This window comes from Pelodiscus sinensis, chromosome 2 (assembly GCF_052426305.1).
Source record: "Pelodiscus sinensis isolate ZL-2025 chromosome 2, ASM5242630v1, whole genome shotgun sequence".
NCBI lineage: Eukaryota > Metazoa > Chordata > Testudines > Trionychidae > Pelodiscus > Pelodiscus sinensis.
Window position 1 is genome coordinate 207,609,302 of NC_143053.1, and position 20,969 is coordinate 207,630,270.

Here is a 20,969-nt window from a genome sequence, read left to right on the forward strand (position 1 = left end):
TGGCTAAACCCTGCTTGTTCAGTGTGGGGATGGGACACCCTGTCACAGAAAGTCATGGAAGGCTGTCTCAAATGCCTTACTAAAGCGTAGATATACCACATTTACCATTTCCCCTTTATCCTCATCTCATAGCTTGTTATGCTGTCAAAGAAAACTATCAGGTTGGTTTGGCATGATTTGTTCTTTACAATTCCATGCTGACTATTACTTAGCACTTTATTATCTTTTTTTTTGTTGTTTTTTTTTGTTACTTACAAATAGATTCCTTAATTATATGCTCCAATGTCTTTCCTGGTACAAAAATTAAGCTGACTGGTAGTTCCCTGGGTTGTCCTATTTCTCTTTTTATAGATGGGTACTATATTTGCCTTTTTCCAGTCTTCAGGAATTTTTCCCATTTTCCCGTTCTTTTCAAAGATAAAAGCCAAACGCTCAGATATCTCCTCAGTCAGCTGCTTGAATATTCTAGGATGCATTTAGTCAGGCCTTGGTGACCTAAATATCTGACTTGTTCTTTTCCTATTTTAGCTTCAGAGCCTTCCCCATTTTCAAGGGCATTTACTACATTAGGTGTCCAATCATCACCAAACTTCTTATTGAAAACTGAAACAAAGAAGTCTGCCATTTTCCCATTTTCTGTCACTGTTTTTCCTTCTTTGTTGAGTAACAGGTCTATACTGTTCTTAGTCTTCCTCTTGCTTCTAATTTATTTGTAGAATGTTTTCCTGTTACTTTTGGGCTATGTCTACACTGGCGGGTTCTTGCGCAAGAACATCTTGTGCAAGAGTACTTGCACAAGAACACAACCACACTGCCCTGTGCTTTTGTGCAAGAGCATCCATGGCAGTGTGGACGCTCTCTTGCACAAGAAAGCTCTGATGGCCATTTTAGACATAGGGCTTTCTTGCGCAAGAAATGTATGCCGCGTGTCCGCACTACTCCTGCGCAAGAGCTCCAGCGCAAGAGGGCTTACGCCTGTTAGAAAAGAGCGTAGCTCTTGCACAAGAAGCCCTGTCTTTTGACGCCATACTGTAAATCTTCTTGCGCAAGAGCGGGCGGGCAGTGTGGACGCTCTGCAGAAGAACGGCTGTTCTTACACAAGAACCCGCCAGTGTAGACATAGCCTTTATGTCTCTAGCTAATTTGAGCTATTTTTGTGCCTAGGCCTAGCTTCCCATGTGACCTTACTTCTTACCTCCCTGAGTTTGCTACAGCCTTCTTGAAATCTATTGTTTTGATTTTGCTGTTCTGTCTCCTTCCATTTCTTAGAATCATAGACTCTGATTTCATGATCACTTTCATGGGAGAGCTTCTTCTGCTGACATAGTTTACACCGTTTGTAAAGGAGGGTTTTTTACACAAATCGGAGGAGATAGCGTATAATTCATGAAGGACATTTCAGTGTCAATTTTATCCAATGTAATGAAAAAGTCAGTCTTTCCTTTTTCAGAAAAGGCTTGTATACACTTACATTTTTATTTCTAAACACTCAAAATATGCTGTTTATACATGTATCAATTTTGTTACTGTTTTTGAACATTTATATTACAGTAGTACGTGAAGGCCACAACTAGGTTTAACTCATTGTGATAGGTGTTGTACAAAGTCATAGTAAGTGATAGTTCTGAATTCCCCAAAGCAAATCTCTCTTAATTATGCTTTCTGTGATTTTTGTGCATCTAGACTACTCTGTTACTAGCTCTGTTGATATGAACAAACTCATTGCTCAGGTTAGACTTTCATTTTGATCCAAAGATTACAGGTTACTGAATTACCATTTAAACTTCCTAGCCTTGTAGATCCATTTAGCCTTAATTAAAGAAGCATCCCAGAAAAATAATCAGCCTGTTTGCAACCAAACAAGGTGCATATCAGTCATGTGGTTGTTTATTAGCATAAAATATTATTTAATGGTGATTTTAATCACAGCAAGTTTATAGACAGACATATATTAAATGCATTAATCTTTCTATAAGGTTATTTTCAGTGTATAAGGTTATTCCTCTGAAAAGACTGCTTCAGATTGCTTTCCGGTAATGCTAATACCCATTAAAAAGATGAATATATATGTGTGTAAGTCAATCATAAGGTATAAAAGAGGTATAGCAACTTAAGCTTCTTTTCTTCATGGCAGGTCACTTTGAGAAATGTCCCCGTTCAATTAAAATATTTTTTTCCATTTCCTAGGAGCAGATACAAATGTGTTCTGTCCTATCTCTATCTCATCTCCACTGTCAGGATTTAAAACAAACCTGAGCAAGAAGTGACTGAGGATTGTTCAGCCATTTAAAATTTTAGTATAGGTTGGGAGGAGGAAGTGTCTCTTGAAGAGAACAGGGAGCTTCCATTCTGTTAGATGTGTACTTTGAAATTATTACCTCGGATGCAGAAGAACAAGTCATGTTCTTTGTTAAAGCCAGGATTAACTAGGAGTTACATTCATCAAATATTTATCAGTTACTTCATCTTTACTTACAAAATACCAAGGTAGCATAGGCATACACAGTGGGTGAATACCTAGCTGGGAAGAAAAGACCCAGCACCACCTCTTTCGCGACCACCCTGCCAAAGCCTCTATGGCAGAGGCCTGGTCCTTATCCCAAGTTACTTCTCGCAGCCCTTGAACATCTCCAATAACCTTAGTCTCATCTGTTGAAGTGGCACAGCCTCGACCTTCCTGACTTCCTAACGGCTGGAGACCTGAACAGCCGCACCACAGTCTGATCCTTCATGGCCAGTTGGAGGGCTAAGTAGCCGTGCCATGGCCCCAGTCTTCCCCAGTGGCCAGAGAGCAGATGGAGAGCTGGGTAGCGGGAGTGTGGGTAGTTTTGGGAAGGCAATGCTTTCCCTTTCCTACATTACCTACTGCCCGTGAGCATAGGTAGTGATTGAGCAAAAAATAAGGGCAAAAATCTTAAGGCACAAGAGAAATAAAAAGGGAAAACTTTGAAATTTTCAAGTTAGATGGATGATATTGTCCATGAAAAGACAGACACTGAGAAAAGACTTCATTGTGGGTAACTATTAAACAAGCCACGTGTGTTAAACAAGAAGTAGTGGGCATTGGATTTTTGGAATCATATTTCTAAAGCCTTTTAAAATGATATCCTAAAAGCACCATATAATAAATCTCCTAAATAGTTACAATAACTCTGGTAATAAAAGTTTTATATTCAGCATTATCTGTAGTAGGGTTGTTATAGGCCTGAAATAGAAAGGGGATCATAAGCCTTTTTTGTTATTATTTTAAGTTTTTGAGGATTAATTGATGTAGACAGTTAATACAGTTCATTTGTGAAGTCTTATGTTTAAAAGATAGATATAGAAAAGCTAAATGTTAAATCGGGGTAGAACAATACTTCACCCTAAAAAATTTCTTCACATTCCACGCAAGTATGAATGCCAGTCGTTTAAATTACACCAATGCTAATATGAAATATCCATTACAGACTAGCACGTGGCTCCTAGGTAACCTTTCCAAATGTACTGTTCAGCCTGTTTAACTGTTAGGTAATATAGTGATACGTATTAGTTTCCTTTCCTAATCAATGCATTTTCTTCTCTGTATCAATTTTCTCTCAGTGATTTCTGTATCAAGTCGATCAGGCATTTCTCAGACATTATTTGCCATTACCCACTATCAGACTACAAGGGCAGGCTATCAAAAGGGATGAACTGATGAAGTCAAATAAAAGTATTATTTGGGTTCTTACAAATGTGAATTTAATGGGAGGGACATCTTGATCTCTCTTAGTCTCATTCATTTGGAATCCTGGATAGAACTTCCACCACATAGAAAGAAATTAACTCTCTAATAGGTGACACCAAGCTGAAACGGTGATGTATTTCCGAATTATAGTAAGGGTTTTCCCAAAGCATTTTTAATCACAGTTAGTGATGTGGTATTCCCTTTTGTCTCCCCTTCAACTCCCTCCCCACACAATGCCATGATTTTTTCCTACTCCGTACAATACCAATTCACACACTTTTCTGATCTTCAGAAAACCTAATGATTCCATTCTCTGAGTCTCATAACTCACTAATTGTATACCCTTTTACCGCTGATGATTTTGGGGGGACTCAGTGCTAAGAGTCTCCTTGTTATCCCCTGCCTTCAGTGAAAGGAAGCCTCCCTGAAACCAGCAGCCTGTTAGCTAACAAAGTACCACCCTTGCAATGTGCTTGTTTGAAAGATAACATCCGCATTCATTGGACGCTGTCTCGCATTTCAGTTGTGAGTACTGTGGATGGAGTGGCCACCAGGCACCTGTGCTTTTTCCTGGAGGCCTCTTCTTTCGAAAAATCACTCTCTTCCACGTCCACACATACCTTTTTCTGAAAAAAGCTCTTTTGGAAAAGGCTTCTTTCTCGTAGAAAGAGGTTTACCACTGTCGGAAAAACCCCTCCATTCTTTCAACTTTGAAAGAGTGCAATAGCAGTGTGGATTTAAGTGTAGTTTTTCCAGAAAAACAGTTGTTTTTCTGGAAAAACTCTGCAGTGTAGACATACACTCACCGAAATAACAGGGTTGATATCACCAAGGCCATGGTGTATACACCCATTTGTAGGATTCAACTGAGGATCAGCAGTTTGCTTAATACCTTAACACACAGAGAGAGATAGCAATAGTGAAACAAAAAAAAATTATAAAAAATGCAAGAGCTAGTGAGTAAGGATAATGGAAACAAAAGGGTTCCATCTGAAACAAAAACATAACATACTTTTAAGACTAAACAGACTAACTACTTGTCTAAAGAAGTCTTATCTCAGTCAAAGCCTGTTTTTGTGAATATAAATGTACTTTCTGTTTACTTCCTAGAATAAAGGAGTGTCTTTTTGACTTCTACTTATATCCCGAAAGTTTATTGTTTATACTCTGGGTGATAACCCCTGTGGCTTCATTTACTTGTGCGCTGCTATTGTGTTGATATCAGCCCCCGCTGACTTAGTCCATAGATGCTTAGCCACTGTGTTAGCTTATAGTACTTAATTTGCATGCAACATAGAGATTGATGAATAAACATCTTTTGTGACAGAAAATCAGTTTGTAATCTCTGCCTTGATACAGATTTTAAAATATGTTCCATATACTTATGTAACTCTTTAGATACTGTCCATCCAACCATTTCATAATGATATTAATGAGCAACATGACCCTAGATTTCATTAAAGACCTCACATAGTCTTTTGGTGATCCAGAATGTACATTTCAGAATCAGAATATTCTAGTAACTCCCTTGCCAGTTGTTATAGTGGAAGGTTGGGGTTAGAGCACCTCAATCCATTAATCCGTCCATCTCCACCTCTCTCAGTATCCGCAATGTACCAAACTTGCCCAGTTTGTTCACGGAAGCTACTCTTGATGGCTTGCCTACCTGATAGCCTTCCTCAGCAGCAGAAGCTGTTGGAGACAGGCAAATTGGCCTGTGGTCCCTGGCTCCAGAATAATTGGATGGGATGGAGGGATGCTCCTACTTTGTGGTAGATGGATAATTAATGGTCAAATGAGTCTCCTGTGGTTCTGCAATTTGTTGAGTCTCCTCTGCCTGCTGGTGCTCCTCTCCAAGTTGGTTTCTCCCTGGATTGTGTGGGGAATGGGTCTGCAGGCTTCCTCCCAATCCTGTTCAAATTCTGTACTTAGATTGGGCAGGCAGTTGTAGGTGAAACAGAACTTCTTATACAGACAACAGTAGCTGGGCCTTGCTTGTCCTCCTTTTGATACATCAGAGTGACTGGTGGGGCAGAGGAGAGAGTGCTTGGGTTACAGAAATTGCTATTTTGTTATTTGTTGGTGCACTTGTCATGTGTTCCAGCTGCATTTTTCTTGAAATAGCTAACAAGCCTGTGTTTGCTAGCGAACTCCACTTGCAGCTCAGCAACTGGATGAATGAACAGCAGTTTGTTCTTTCCCAACCTTCGAGGAGGCTGGAAACATTAACAAGTACAGCCTGCTACAGAACTGTGGGAGGGATTTTGAAATAATGACCCCCTAACCCAAATTTAATCCTTTACTGTCCACAATGATCATGTGGAAACAGCCTCAGGAATTTAGGAAGATTTGAAACACACCCCTGAAAGTATTCGACTCCATTTACTTTAAAAGATCTATGGGCCAGAAACTTCTCTGGTAGGGTGAAACTCAGATTATTCAGGATAAAGAGGATGTTATCTGGTCATTCTTAACTGCTAGTTTTATTAGAGCATGGATCTAAAATTCACTCCTACCTCCAGATTCCTGCTTCTGGTTCATCATGGGCTTTGTAATTATTTTCCATTTGTTTAGACCAGTTTATGCAAAGCTCACTTCCACAAACAAATGGGCTCAACATATTTTTGAATGAAAGCTGAATTTCTTCTGCATGGGAGCAAAGGACTGCTTGTTAACAAGGGGCTCGTGTGCCTCTTCCAATGCCTTAGTGACATAGAATCCTATGTAAATAGTCAGGCCTAGGTGGGGTTTAGAGTATTACAGAATAAGGTGCCAATCAGTGGCTTTTGGAGTCACCCGATTATCACAGAATTATAGAACACAGATCTGGAAAGGACCTTGAGAGGCCCAGTCCTCTGCCCTCACTGCATGAACAAGCACCATCTAGATCATCCCTGATAGATGTCTATTTAACCTGGTCTTAAATATCTCCGGTAATGAAGAATCCACAGTCTCCCCAGGCAATTTATTCCATTGTTTAACCACCCTGACAGTTAAGAGATTTTTCCTAATTCCCAACCTAAAATTCCCTTGCTGCAATTTAAGCCAACTGCGTCTTGTCCTATCATCAGAAACTAAGGAGAACAGTTTTTCTCCCTTCTCTTTCTAACACTCTTTTAGGTACTTGAAAATTGCTTTCATGTCCCCTCTCAGTTTTCTCTTTTCTAAACAAAGCAAGCCCAATTCTTTCAGTCTTCCCTCTTAAGTTGTAGACTGGACATAATGACCACTCAATCAATTGAAGAACAGTTCCCCTGCTCCAAAGCCCATATGTGTGGGGTACTAGTGATCAGTTTGGTTTATGTTCTTTATAAATGAAATTGTACGCTTTCAACAATTTTTTTATTAAATTTGTGTGGCATGCATCCACCTTGTGCTATGTTCATAAAAATTGATTTTTATGCATTGTCCTTTTTAACCTCTTGTCTTAGCTCACTAAGGCTATGTCTAGACTGCAGAACTTTTCTGGGAATCCAGAGAAGCTCTGCCACGTCCAGGGAACACGTCTGCTTTTTCTGAACAGTTTCCAAAAAAACAGCTGCGTTCTTTCAGCATCCCTGTAATCCTCTCACTGAGAGGAATAAGGGATGTTCTGGAAGAGGAGGTTTTCATGAAATTTGGCCCTGTATAGATGGGCCAAATTTCAGAGAAGCCTCTTCCGAAAAAAAAATTTGGAAAAAATACGCAAATTGCGCTTCGCAATTTGCATATCTTTTTCCGATAATAATCTGCAGTCTAGATGTAGCCTAAGGTGCTTGATTTATTTTGGTGTCAGAAAATGTTCAGGCAGGGGAAAATTTCAATCAAATTAACCTTCCATGGAAAAATAACTGTCTGTCATCTGAAATGGGCATTGATCCCTAATTTGTTTATGCCTTGTATGGTTATGCATTAGTAAGCACATTAGCCTTTTCATTTCATTCATTTGACAGTCCTTGATTAGTGTTTTCTTGTTTCTGTGGAATAAGCTACTACTTCCTTATTCCTTTTGTCTTGGGTCTTTCTTTTACTTTTGCCTTAACAAAGATGAAAGTTAACAATTTAAGCACAACAGTGGTCCTTTGTTTACCTTGGTTTATTCTTTTTCTAAATTATATTTTCACTTATTGGAGTGTCTAACATTCAGCTAAAGTAACAAAGACTATGCTTTCTAAAGCTCATAGAGTTATTATTGATCTACTGGCTATCTTTACTTGGGAGATTGGCAACTCAACTTTAACTACCAGCATCACTTTATACTCAAAGTATTTTGTTACCAGGATTACCTATGATAGTGAATATTTTCCATGTAAAATTACTTTTAATCTTTCTTATAAATATGGTAATATGTGACTAATATGCATAAGAACATAAGAACAGCCATACTGGGTCAGACCAACGGTCCGTCCAGCCCAGTATCCTGTCTGCTGACAGTGGCCAATACCAGATATCCCAGAGAGAGAGAACACAACAGGTAATCCTCACATGATCCATCCCTCCCACAATGACTCCAAGAGCTCTCTCTTGAGCAGTTGTTGCTAAATTAGTCCCCATATATTGTATGTAAGCAGAGGAGACTGACAGGACAATGAGTTTGGGAATACTCTGTTCCTTCTTACATGCGTGCCTGCGCAGGTCTCCACCAAGAATTTGAGGCCCACCCACCTCCTAAGCAGTGCCACATAGTGGCTGCTCAGCTGCTTTGACCGGGCTGCATTGTGGACTGCCACCCCATCAAAGAACTAACAGGGCAGCCACCATATTGCCTGGGCCTTAGTTTCAGCCCTTTCCCAGGCTGGATCTGAGGGTTGGATCATGTGCAACTGCTCCTCCGGGCGCCCTAGAGCTGGAGCCACATGTGCAGCCACATGGTGGGCGGCAGCTGCTCTGGCAGCCCCAGCCAGGGCCAGAGTTGGAGCTGTGTCATGGGCAACTGCTCCTCCGACTGCCCCGGCTGGGGCGAGAGCTGGAGCCACTTGTCAACAGCAAGTACTCCAGCCCTGGTGAGCAGCCGTTGGCCAGCAGGAAAGCCCCCACTGCCCCAGGCTGCTCCCAGGAAGCAACTGCCCGCCATGCCACATGGCCCCTGTTGCTTCAGGTTGGCCACGGGGAGCAGGTGATGGACAGCCTGCGTGGCCCCACCTGCTCTGAGCTGGCCCTGGACCAGAGCAATGCTAGGTAAATCTTCTAGTTAATAAATACATTCATTCATCAGTATGGATTGCATGAATTAGGGCTTAGCTCCGTTTTGAAATAGCCACAGTTCAGCAGTTGTTGGATGTCAGTTGATGCATCATACAGGAATTTATTCTAATTAAGATGACACTTGGCCTTTTTTCCATTGGGATAATTCCAGATTAGCTCCCCCAGTGAAAGTCTCAATTTCCAATAGTCTACACTTGGGAGAAAGCACAGATGCAGGTAATGTATAAGTTCACTTTTCCTCAGTGTTACCTCAGGGTATGTCGATACAGTAGTGTTATTTCAGAATAACAAAATGCATGTCTACACAGCAAGCCATTATTTCAAAATAATGTCAAGGTGGGGGACTTCTTACTCCAATTCCTGTAACCCTCATTTCACAAAGAGTAAGGGAAGTCAAAGGAAGAGTGTTCTACCTTTGACTTCTTGCTGTGTAGACAGCTCCAAAAGCCGAATTAAGCAATGCTACACAATTGACGTAGCTGAAGTTACATATCTTAATTCAACTTTTGCCCTGCTGTTTCAGTGTGCCCTCAGTGAGCTGAGAATTTGGATGACCACCCAGGAGAGAGTCAAATGCCACCCAGCTAATTAGCACAGCTCCCAAAGCCAGCAGCATGTGTTTCTACTGATGGTGCACATCTGCACACACCTCAGTGCACATAAAAAAATTTATTCTGAATAAATAAATGGATGGAAAAAGTTAGAGGGAACATTGCCTGCCACTATTGATTAGTGGTGTTGTGTAGCAGCACAGCACAGGTTGTTAAAAAAAACAGTTCATTGTTCAAACTTTGCAGGGGTGTGTGTGTGTGTGTGTGTGTGTGTGTCAGGGTGATGTTTTTTATCTTATCTGTAACTGATGGCGTGACACAGTACATTGGAACTTAGGGTCAACCATAATAATAAGGATGTTTGGGTGAAAGTTCTGATTTAATAGCTTTTTTTATTCTTTGTGAGTGGGAAAGGGCTGTATTGTTTCTTCCATAACTTTTAATATATGAATATGATATTTGTCAGTAACTTGTGGGTGCAATGGTGGCACACATCCAAACAAGAGCACATGACCTCAATATTGGCGCACAAGACAAAACTCACTTTGCTCATGGATGGAAAATCTTAGGAGGAACATGGATTGAGGCAAGGAAATCCTACATGAGAGTTTACAGAGAAGGTGAAGGAGATAAGTACACTTAAGATTAGTACAGTCTCTCTATATAGGTCTGCATTTTTACCTTGCTCAAAAGCCACTGCAGTTGAACTGTAATGGTACTAAGAGCACAGATTGATGGATAGGAAAAACAGCATTAATAATTTTCTGTTTTTCTATTAAATACATGGCACTTAAATACATGATGTGAATGTGGCATGGTCTGGTGGTTTTACTGACACACATTTGGGATGATGTATATAACTTGTAAATATTGGTGCTACATGGGAATAATTTGATTAGTCATCACAAGCTCATACTACTTAATATCTTTGTTCCACACGTTGTCTTCATGTGCGGTGTGTGCACTGTGTATGTGTGCACTGGGCAAATTGTGATTGAAATCATTTTAGTGCCTCTTGAATGCATCTCACAGGGGACAGGCCTGGCTTCCTGTACCTCATTCTGGGTGGAACCACATGGCTTAACCATTCTTAGATTGGACTCTGGGCTGTAGTTCCCTGTTCCCAACAATGTTAATGACTCAGGTCCAACTTGGTTGTCACACCTGTAATAGTTTGCCTTTGAGAGTCTGTGATACAGGTTATACCTCCAGAAACTGGTTCTCTCTGCTCCGGCAACATCCATCATCTGGCAGGACCACAGATGCTCTGGACCACAGAGCTGGGAGCCTAAGGACAGAAGGGTGAGCCAGCCGGGGCAACAGGGTTGGCAGACTGGCTGGTGGCAGCCCAAGACTGGGGTCAAAGCCCTGCAGCAGCCTCCAGCAGCCTGTGGCAGTGCAGGGCCATGCAGGAGTCCTCCGGCAGCACAGATTGTGCTGGGCTGGAGCCTTGCTACAGCCCTGGAGTCCCAAGGCAGCCCGCAGGAGCTTGGGGTTACAGCAGCATAGGACCAGAGTCCTCCAGCAACTTTCTGGAGCACAAGGCTGGAGCTGGAGCCCTGCAGTAGTTCCTTGAGTGCAGGGCTGGGTCACCGTAGCAGCCCCTGGGAGCATGAGGCTGGATCCTCAGAGCAGCCTGTTGGATCACAGGGCCGGGGTTGGAGCTTCCACTTCCCAAGGAGCTGGCAGAAGCTGGGCAAGAAGCCCAGTCAGTTTGGGGGCTGCGGAGAGGCAAAGTAGGGCACCCGCTGGGGAAGCCTTGGGAGCCAGTGGCAGGAGACCCCCATGGTCTGATAAATTCTCCTGTTCAGGACCAATCAGGTCCCAATGGTGGTGGATCAAGGAGATCCAACCTGTGGCATATATTTTCAAAAACAAAGAAAGCAGTTTCTTCAAGATGAAGCATTGTTAATTCATTCCTCCAAGGTACAGACTACATAGAGCAAATGGGAAAAATCAGAAAAGCCTAACCAGTTTTTTTATTTACACCTTTGTATGTTCACCAATATTTAGCCAATTCCAGATCTGGAAGGGAGAAAACAGATTGCCCACTCGATAGTTTCTACCTCTGTCAATCATATGTCAGGTTTTCATTGGGCAGCTTCTTCAAGATGACCTATCTCTGCATTCCTTTTCTAGAATCTTTGAGGATTTAGATGGTTATTGATGGTGTACATTGGGAAAGAGTAACTCATTCTAGGTTGGATGGAGCCAGACAGGTATTGTATTCCCCAGTGATAACTCAGCCATTGTCTTCTCATGGGTTATTATGTGTGTTATTTGACCTTTCCTGCTTGGTTCCTTGAACAACCCCTTTTGAGCTACCTGGCTAGTAAATAACCCATCATAATCAAACACACAGAAGCCTGTACAAATGTCCAGGCTGTGTATAGGTGTTAACCTACTGGGTCTTCTACTCTACTACACCAGAGAAAGAAATGTCATAGATGTATTCTGTCGTCTAGCAAATATAATGTTGTTGATAGTAAACCTTCACTGAAGACAAATGCTTGTCTGCTGCACAAGCATTAAAAGATACTTTCAACAAAAATAATCATCACATTCCATTCGTATAAAAAGATGTAACATACTGTAAAAGGTGAATGATCTGAAGACAACAGCTACTTGGTGGAATACCATATATCTGAGCTTTCAACATTATCAGGGTACTGTTCTTATATAGAATATCTTGCAGTTTATGTGCCTTGGTTATAATTTCAGTTTTATATTTTGTATTTTTACCCATGATGGTAGATTTACACTTTTCTTTTTTTTCCTGTTAGGATGCTTCAATTGCCCACAGATTCCACATCATGCGAGAAAAGCATCCAGAGAAGTTCAACAGTAGGTAAGAGCACAAATAACATTTGCATATAAATCAGTTGTTTTCAAATGGTTAAGATGCATGTTCCATGAGGAGATAAATTCTACATTTTCCTTTAAAATATTGAACATTACTACAAGACAGAATGTCACTGAATCTTATTTTAAATATCTGGTTTCAGATTATTCTGATTAAAATCAGTTTTATCTGGTGGCATCTCAGCTGAAGTGAGCAGCATTATAAATAAACTGTTCTCATGTGCAAAATGATTGACTCTTAAGATTAGCATGATAGAGATGATGCACTGTGGTATCTGAGGATCCCTGAGTTGACACTTTGCCATTAGGAACTGCAGAGCACTTATTAGACAGCTGCAGCTGGGGATCCTTATCTTTCATTCCTGCATACACACTGCTATGTTGACAGGGGGCCCTTCCATATATACTCTGTGAGGAAGGGCAACTGAATGTTGGTTTATAAATATATACTACTTATCATTAAGAAGCTTGGGAAATGTCTAAAATGTGCAAACTGAAACTTTGCCCACATCCATGTGTTCCTCTTTTAGTTTGATATGGACTGTTGTTCCAAAACTTTCCTGGAAATGTACAATGCGTTGTTATATATTGTAAATACGTCTTTACTCAATAGATGGCTTACCGAGTTGATAAAACCCATAACACAATGCTTGTTTGCGTCTCATATTTGAGTTATTTAACAGATCAACAATGATGGGGAACTGCAGCATTTCAGAAGTCTTAAGTAACATATAAAGGCACAAAAGAGGAAAAGAAATCAGTAGAATGTATAGGAATACATACTGCACATATTAGTTTATATATGTACGAGAAGATTTACCTAGCCTCAGTTGGGTCCTTAACTCAATTAAGTTTTGTTTCTTGGAAAAGAAAAGAAAATGTATGTACTTTATCTGAATCTTTTGCTCTGGGGCTAGACTGGGGATGAGAGGTTCAGTATGCAGGATGCCTTAGGGAGCGAGAGGACTACTCCAGCCCCCTCTCACCACAGCAGCTTGGGGCCAGGTGAGAAGCACCTCTTCATGGCCACTGCAGCAGGCATAGCTGAGAGAGGGGTGCATGTCCAGTGGCTGGGGCAGGTCCAAGTTCGTCTGCCCCATGCACACTCCCTAGCCAAATTGAAGAATGAAGCAAACTGCACTTTCTCCTTGCTCCCTGACTAAGGGGAACAGCCAGCAATTTTCCCATGTGAATGAGGGAAGAGGGATGGAGTTGCAGCACCCCCAACATACACGCTCCCTAAAGGACACCTGGAGGTGGGAAGATTGGGGCTGGGGCTGTCCCAGATGGGACATCTACAGCCAGCCCCTTTCACCTGCCTGGTGATGCAGTTTGCTTTCTGTATGGTTTTATGCATCCCTGTCTGGGGGAGCTTAAGTCCCCCCAGCCCCTCACAATGAAGTCCTTGATAAGAGGAAGCTGCATACCAAATGTGGTGGTCCTAGTTCTTACCATTTTAAGAGGAGTTCTTGGACAAATGGGTGAATGGACAAATAGACTTCTTCACTCGCAGTGGATGAATATATTATCTCTCTGGGCAAAATAGTGGCATTTACCCACTTACCTGTATAGCGAGCTATGTGGAGCTGCTATACTTCCCTGGGAGACCCTGAAGCAATTATATCTTAAGTAAGCAAGTAATGGATAATAGGTACAGAGACTGCTATTTGTATAGCAGCATAATAGATCTGTTCTCCCTAGTGTTGCTGTTGTACTGTGTAGATCAGAACAGAATGGTATGAGTGGGGCCATTAACCACTGCAGTGTTCTTGCTCAACCACAGGAACAGCAGTTGTCAGTCACAAGCCATACAATGGGAGGCTTTTTACACACTGTGCCCCTCAACATCTGCGAGGAGATCTCATGATCTAGTGTTTGATTTATTATAATAAATTCTGCTATAGACACCCAGGTTAAAACTGCTCCTCTTCAGAAAACACAGATATTTTTTAATTCCCAAGAATTATATTATGAAAAGGACACACAGTGGTTCATAAAGACTTATTGCTGGAGTTATTGGACACTTATCTAATGCCAATATTCTAGTTTCTGCAGGTGAAGCTGGTTTATTAGTGTCCATTCTGAATATTTTCAGCAGTTGGAAATTTTAATTTATAAAAAGTCCATCTAATAATATGAGTTTCAGATCAGATTTCATGTCACAATAAATCATATGCCATTAATAATATCTCTTAGCAGGCTCACCTTGAAATTCATCTATATTTAAAAGATTCTGATGTTTCTAACATTATCTTAAGGAAATTAATTACAAAAATATATAGTTCCAATCTCTATACCTCTTGTTGCTGAGATACTGAAAGAACTTATATTTCCAAGGTTTAAAAGAGCCCTTATTCAGATAGATTTGTTTTTGACAAATATTATATAATCTAAGATATAACTGTTAAAGTTATAATTTGCTAGCATGTTTATAATAACAGAAGTTCTAATGACAATCTGGTCATTTTTAGATAGCCTGAGCTCTAATTATCATATTTTAAATGTAAGAGAGTTTCCTGAAGAATTTTGCTATAGGCTTATCATTTTTAAAATATTTCTTTTAGTTTGCATAAGAGGGAAAATAACAAACTCAGCTAATGTAATTTTTCATAAATGTATCTCAGATGCAGTTTGTATATGGTGACATTCCATGATGATAAACCTGATGTAAGGTATTATGTATGTGAAAACAAATCCCATTATAGAACTCCAGTGAGCCAGTGGCTATAAACTTTGTAATTTACTAGATGGTTGAATTTTCCAAAAGCATCTAAGTAATGTGGGAGCACAAATCCCAATAAGGTCAAAGGGGCATGTACTCCTAAGCCATGTAGGCTCTTGAAAATCTCACCCTGAATTTCTAAACTCGTATTCTGTCTCTGAAAAAGAATCCCTCTAAGGCTTGGAGTTAACTTCTTACGTTCTGATTTTTCAGAGAAGATGAGCACCCAGAACTCCCATTAAACTAATTGAGAGATTAAACGTTTCTGTAAATTGGACGTTTGCACTGCAGTTCTTCTTTCAGACTGTATTAACCTGATACACAACCAATATGGTATTCTTTGCTAAATAGAATTTAGAGTTGTTGGGATCCAGTTTCCCTGCCCTGAAACAGAACGAAGTAATTCTAGTACATATCTGACAAGTGTGGGGGGTTTTGTTTGTTTTTGCAACCTCCTCTAAAAACCTCTAATGATGAGAATTCCACTACCTCCTTTGGAAACAAATTTCAGAATAGCTGGAATAAGACGAGAGTATTACTTTAGGGATAAAAGTAAGTTTTTGTTGTTTTAAACAGTCAGAAGGAGTGTGAGATGGATTCTCCCCTTGTTCATGCACCATCAATAATTAACTAAGATTCACAAGGAAAGATAATTCTCCACTAATTTTAATACATTTATTCAAGTCCATTGAAACCAAAACAGGATATAGTTGCATCAGTGTAAATTAGGCTATGTTGCAAGTTCTGACCATGAGTGGAGAGATTTTTGTTTTTACTTGTAAACTGAGCACATGTGCTAGGACAATGAAATCATGTGACCACTATGGCCCCCCTCCCTCCCCCCCCCGCCCACCACCACCACTACCTCCCATGTCAGCGTTATGGTCAGAGGAAACTTTGCTGCCTCAGTTTCATCATGTTTAAAATTGATATTGAAAATGTTTCTATCTTACTGGATTTGGACAGATTATTTAGTTTAGTGTTCATAAACTGCTTTCACAGAATAGAATCGAAGTATTAAGCACTCCTTTTTCTATTCAACATGTGACAGGAGTTACAATTTTCTTTTTCTAACAAACCTTTACATTATTAATGTCTCAAAAGTATAAAAAAATAAAGTAGGACCAAAATTTTCAAAGCCATGTAAGGGATTTGGACACCCAATTCCCCCCCAAAAATCAACTTAAATTCATAATATATAAAGAAAGAAATGCACATGAATAAAGAATGCATGCAATAGATAGTTGCATCCTTTTCTGTGATTCTTTTCTTTTCTCTGATCAAGTATGTTCCCTGGTCTTACTGATAAGATACAGACTGTATCCATTCAATGGACACTTAAAGAGAGGCAAGTGTTTAAATGCATTCACAACTACTGGAATCTGACATTGGTGGAATGAAGTGCTGAGATGACTTCTCTTAAAAAAGCATGGCTCAATTCCTAATGTTTGCTGGTAAGAAAAGGATTGGATTTCTTGATTTCAGAGAGCTAGGGTCTAGTAGTTAACCCTGAGGAGAGCATTTGAAGTAATATCATTCACTAAATGTGGACATGCTGTTGAAATAACCTCATTTGGCCAGAACTCCCTGCAGGGAGATCTGTGTACACACCATGGACTGCTTCTGAGAAAAATAGATATATGGTCTATGTGAATAAAATATACATGCAGAGAGAATGTGAACATTTAACAAAAATCATTCAGGTCCATATTAAATAGTCTAAAATAATATTTGGTGATGTTTGCTAAGAAAAAACTACAGCATTGAGACTCAGAGTCTGGATCAGTTGACATGGATTTGGGCTGCAGTGCTAAAAATACCAGTGTAGATGTTCCAACCTGGGCTGGAACCAAGGATCTGAAACTCATTGTGGGTGGACAGTGGTGAAGCCCAAGCTCCAAGCTGAGTGGGAAGGTTCATACTGCAATTTTCATCCCAACAGGCCAAGCCCAAATCAATTGACCTGAATGCCTGAGGCTTTCTTTGAAGTGTAGACATACCCTTGGACACCAAATAGTATATAAGGTGTTTTTTAGGTTCAGCAAACTAAAGTAGAATTTATATCTTGCATTTACAGTTCTAGATACATCATTTTAGAAGTTTTCAAACATTAGTTGCTCTTCTTAATTTATAACTGTTTTATGATGAAGACTTCCTAAAAGAGAAACAACCTCATGCTCCTAGTAACTTGATTAGTGTAGAATTCTTGACTTTGTATTTTAGCAGTTAACTTTAATCATGTTTAATTATGCTTCTATTTTTTGTCAGTATCTATGCACTTAACCTCTAAAGACACTGGTATTAAAAAAAACCCACTTAATACCAATTTACTTTGTGCAAGTGACCGCTAAGAAAATAAGCTCTCCGCTGATTAATATGCACATAATTCTGGTTTAGATTATAATCTATAAAATATTTGACATGGATTTACACTGGAAAGAAAGAGGAACAGGCAGGAGAGAATATTGAAAGTAACTGAATTTTTAGCCAGTTCTCTCTTTTCCACTCGGTCTCACATCGCAGTGTACCAAAGTCAGCATAGCACATCACCTTATCGCACCTTAGCTATCCCTTGCAAAAAAAAAAAAAGTCTCTCACCAATAAAGAATGTTATATTAAACCAGCACCCTGCTGTATGTCTCTCTCTGCTCTAGCCCTAGCCTATTAACAAAGATAATGGAACACAGTTGCTGTTCTTGAGGATTTGGAAGGAGAGCAGAAACAATTGCTCCTGTGAACAAGTTCTACAAATACTTTAGGAACTCCCTTCCTCTCCCTGTCTTGGCGTGACTGGATGAGAAAACTTTATCAGAAGACACCAGCCCAATGCAGAAAACTGGTTGCAAACATCTACTACCTGTCTCGTTGATCCCGCCTGATTGCTTTTTTTCCACAAAAGGATAATACTCCATTGAAATGCACCTCTGAACTCAGGCTCAGGTAATAGCAATCATCAGTAAAAGCAAAACAAGATAATCCATCTTCTGATGCAGAACCTGAAATGTTTATATACAATCAAAAGCTGACCTATACTGCCCCACCTTGGCCTAGTAGGCTCCTGGCTATAACATGAATTTGGGCCATGGAGGAGGAAAAGCTCCCTTTCCTCTGACCTCAAATGCAGGAATAGCACCCTGGCCCCCAGCAAACACTTTTGTTGCACTCGCATGCTATGAAAGTAATGGCCTAGGTCAAAGTCAATGTGGGTATTCTGGTGCCATCCAGACCTTATTGCAGGACTACCTACTTCCACTGAGACCTTACTGAGTAGTGGTTAGTATCTGAATTATTCATGTTTATCACCTTAAAGGACATCAGTATTAGCACAGATAACATTTCTAAGGCCAGATCTACACTAGACCTAGAAAGTCAGCTTAAGGTATGCAGCTAAGGTAAGCTAACTCCATAGAATACGTAGCTGGAGTTAGCTTACCTTAAGCTAAGGTTGGTGTTTTCCCCACTGCAGAATCCCGAGGGGAGCAAATGCTTCCATCAGCTTCCCTTACTCCTTGTGACTGTGAAGAGTACAGACAGTGGCTGGATCTCCTTTCAGTGTTCGATTCACAGGTCTATACTAGACTCACTAAATTAAATGTCGAAAGCTGATTTCAGTTGTGGCGAGTGAAGACATGCCCTAAACCATTAGACATGGTCACTGTGACTAAGATGAGGTTTTCTCAGATAGTTTCCAGATTCAGTCACAACATTGGATATAGTTTATGCTGCTTGGGCAGAATATCAAGAGTATAGCAAATGTACTTGCCGTTTTTCAACCATCAAGTTCTCTGACCAGCCATCTGCAAACTATATCTGGTTCATTTGTGCAACTGCCAACCTTTTAAAGAGCATAATCTAAGCACATAATACCAACGTCTTGCACCTTTTAGTGGCCGTCTATGAACTTTGGGATCTGTGGGATGGTGCAGCAGAGCTACTCTCTAGCTAAGCGTGACACATCTCCTGGGTTCATTTAGCCCTATCAGTCTATTCCTGCTGCCCATTTTCTTTCTCAAATAGTGCCACTCCCCACTAGCACAACCTGTTCTGTCCTTCCAATAAAGAGATAAGGGAAGGTGCTCAGTCCTGGCTTGTGCCAGGTCCAGGAGCTACCCCCACTCTGACTCTGTAGTTGAAATGTTTGAGAGCCAGGTGCACAGTAGCCCAGCTCCTACCACAATTAAACTTCAGAGCTGCAATGGGAGTAAGTCCTGGGCCTAGCACAAAAATTCCTAACTGTCAGGGTGGTCAAATATTGGAATAAATTGCCAAGGGAGGTGGTGGAATCTCCCTCTCTGGAGATATTTAAGAACAGGTTAGATAGACATCTGTCAGGGATGGTGTAGATGGAGCTTGGTCCTGCCTTGAGGGCGGGGGGCTGGACTCGATGACCTCTTGAGGTCCCTTCCAGTCCTATTATTCTATGATTCTATGATTCTAAGCAAGCCTGGCTCAGTCCTGGCTCACACCGGGTGCAGGAGTTACCCCCTTGTGGCTCTGCAGTTTAAATGTAGTAAGAGCTGGGCACTGGGGTCCAGCAGCCCCTGTCCATGGGGGTCCCAGTGACTGGCTCTTAATACATTTAAAATGCAGAGCCACAAGGGGGTAGCTCCGAGATTTTATCGACTACATGATTAGTGAATTACCTGCCCCTTAGCATCCTTAATATTAACACTTTGGCTGCTGGCCCAGTGTGGGGGGTACATACACCACATAATAGGTTCATCTCAAAATGTTATGCTTTACCTTGAAAGTTCTAATGGATTGGTGGCTAGCTATTTGAAAGACAACCTCTCACTGTTCAACACAGGTGTTGTAGAGGTTATCTGTGAGTCTGAAACTGATGGAACTTATGTTCAGGCTTGTGGGGCTAGCTGGCAGCATGTTTTGGGAGACATTCATCCACACTAAGACACAACACAAGTCTTTTGTAATACCCAAGACTTCACAATATGGCTTCAGAGATTACCTGTACCTGCTGATATTGGCAATCACAATGTAGGTTCGGCAGCCTCTAGAACAGCTGGAATCAGACACCCCTCCCCGCGAACGCAAATTTCCCCCCTTTTCCTCCACCTAGAAATCAGCAACCCTTCCCTTCAGCTCCCAGCTTTTGCCTCTCTCCATGGGGCTCACTTTGTCAGCTCCATTCAGGGATATGGCACAGTCACACTATGTGACCAAGTGAAGTCTGCAATCCCTGGAAAAAATCTGGGGGCCATTACTACATGAAGTCCCTCCCTCACAACACACTCACATCATCTCTGTATGGCTTAGATGGATGGGATTTAAGCAATACATACTTGGTGTGCTGGCTCTCAGCACAGAAGTGGATTTTATACTCTCATTGCATGGTTCTCAGTTTTGAATTCACTGCTGCTGGAAATCAGGGTTAGCTAGGCTTTTCCGCTTTTATAATGTAATGCAAGACTTATCTCTTTCACCTAAGAAGTTACTTCTGAAGCCTCTCCAGCTGTGTGCTCCAGAAAATTGTGTGCTGTTAATCTCTGTGAGAGGGGATAGGAGGTTTTTTTCTTGGGGTAATTTGTTACTTTTTTAGAAAATTACATAATGGCACCCAGTTTATTAAAAGTATGGTTGTCTTAGAATCATGAATAAAATAATAACTGTGAAATTAACAAAGATAAAGTCTCAGACTGTATGCCCCATCTAACATCCCAGTATTATTTAGCAAGCTGTGATACAGAATAGAAGAAAATGGCCCCCAGACACATTCTACAAGTAAGAAACTGTTGATTCATAACAGATCTATCCATATGCTATGGGCCAAGGTCAATAAAATATAATTTACTGCAAATGATGTCAAGCTGGCAACTTATTTTATTGAAGAAGATATTTCATTATTCAGAGTAGGTCATGAACCTATTTTTTATGGATTTTGAAATACCAATTGGATGTTTGGTACATTCTTTAATTAATTAAA

General features: G+C 40.6%; 1 protein-coding gene across 1 annotated transcript in view; it reads left to right on the forward strand.

Moving 5' to 3' along the window:
• Window positions 1-20,969, forward strand: part of DGKB (diacylglycerol kinase beta) — a 492,141-nt gene that overhangs the window by 294,791 nt on the left and 176,381 nt on the right. Inside the window, exon 20 of the mRNA XM_075922292.2 lies at window positions 12,228-12,292. Within this exon, the coding sequence (XP_075778407.1) occupies window positions 12,228-12,292 (65 nt within the window). The remainder of the gene's footprint in view (window positions 1-12,227; window positions 12,293-20,969) is intronic.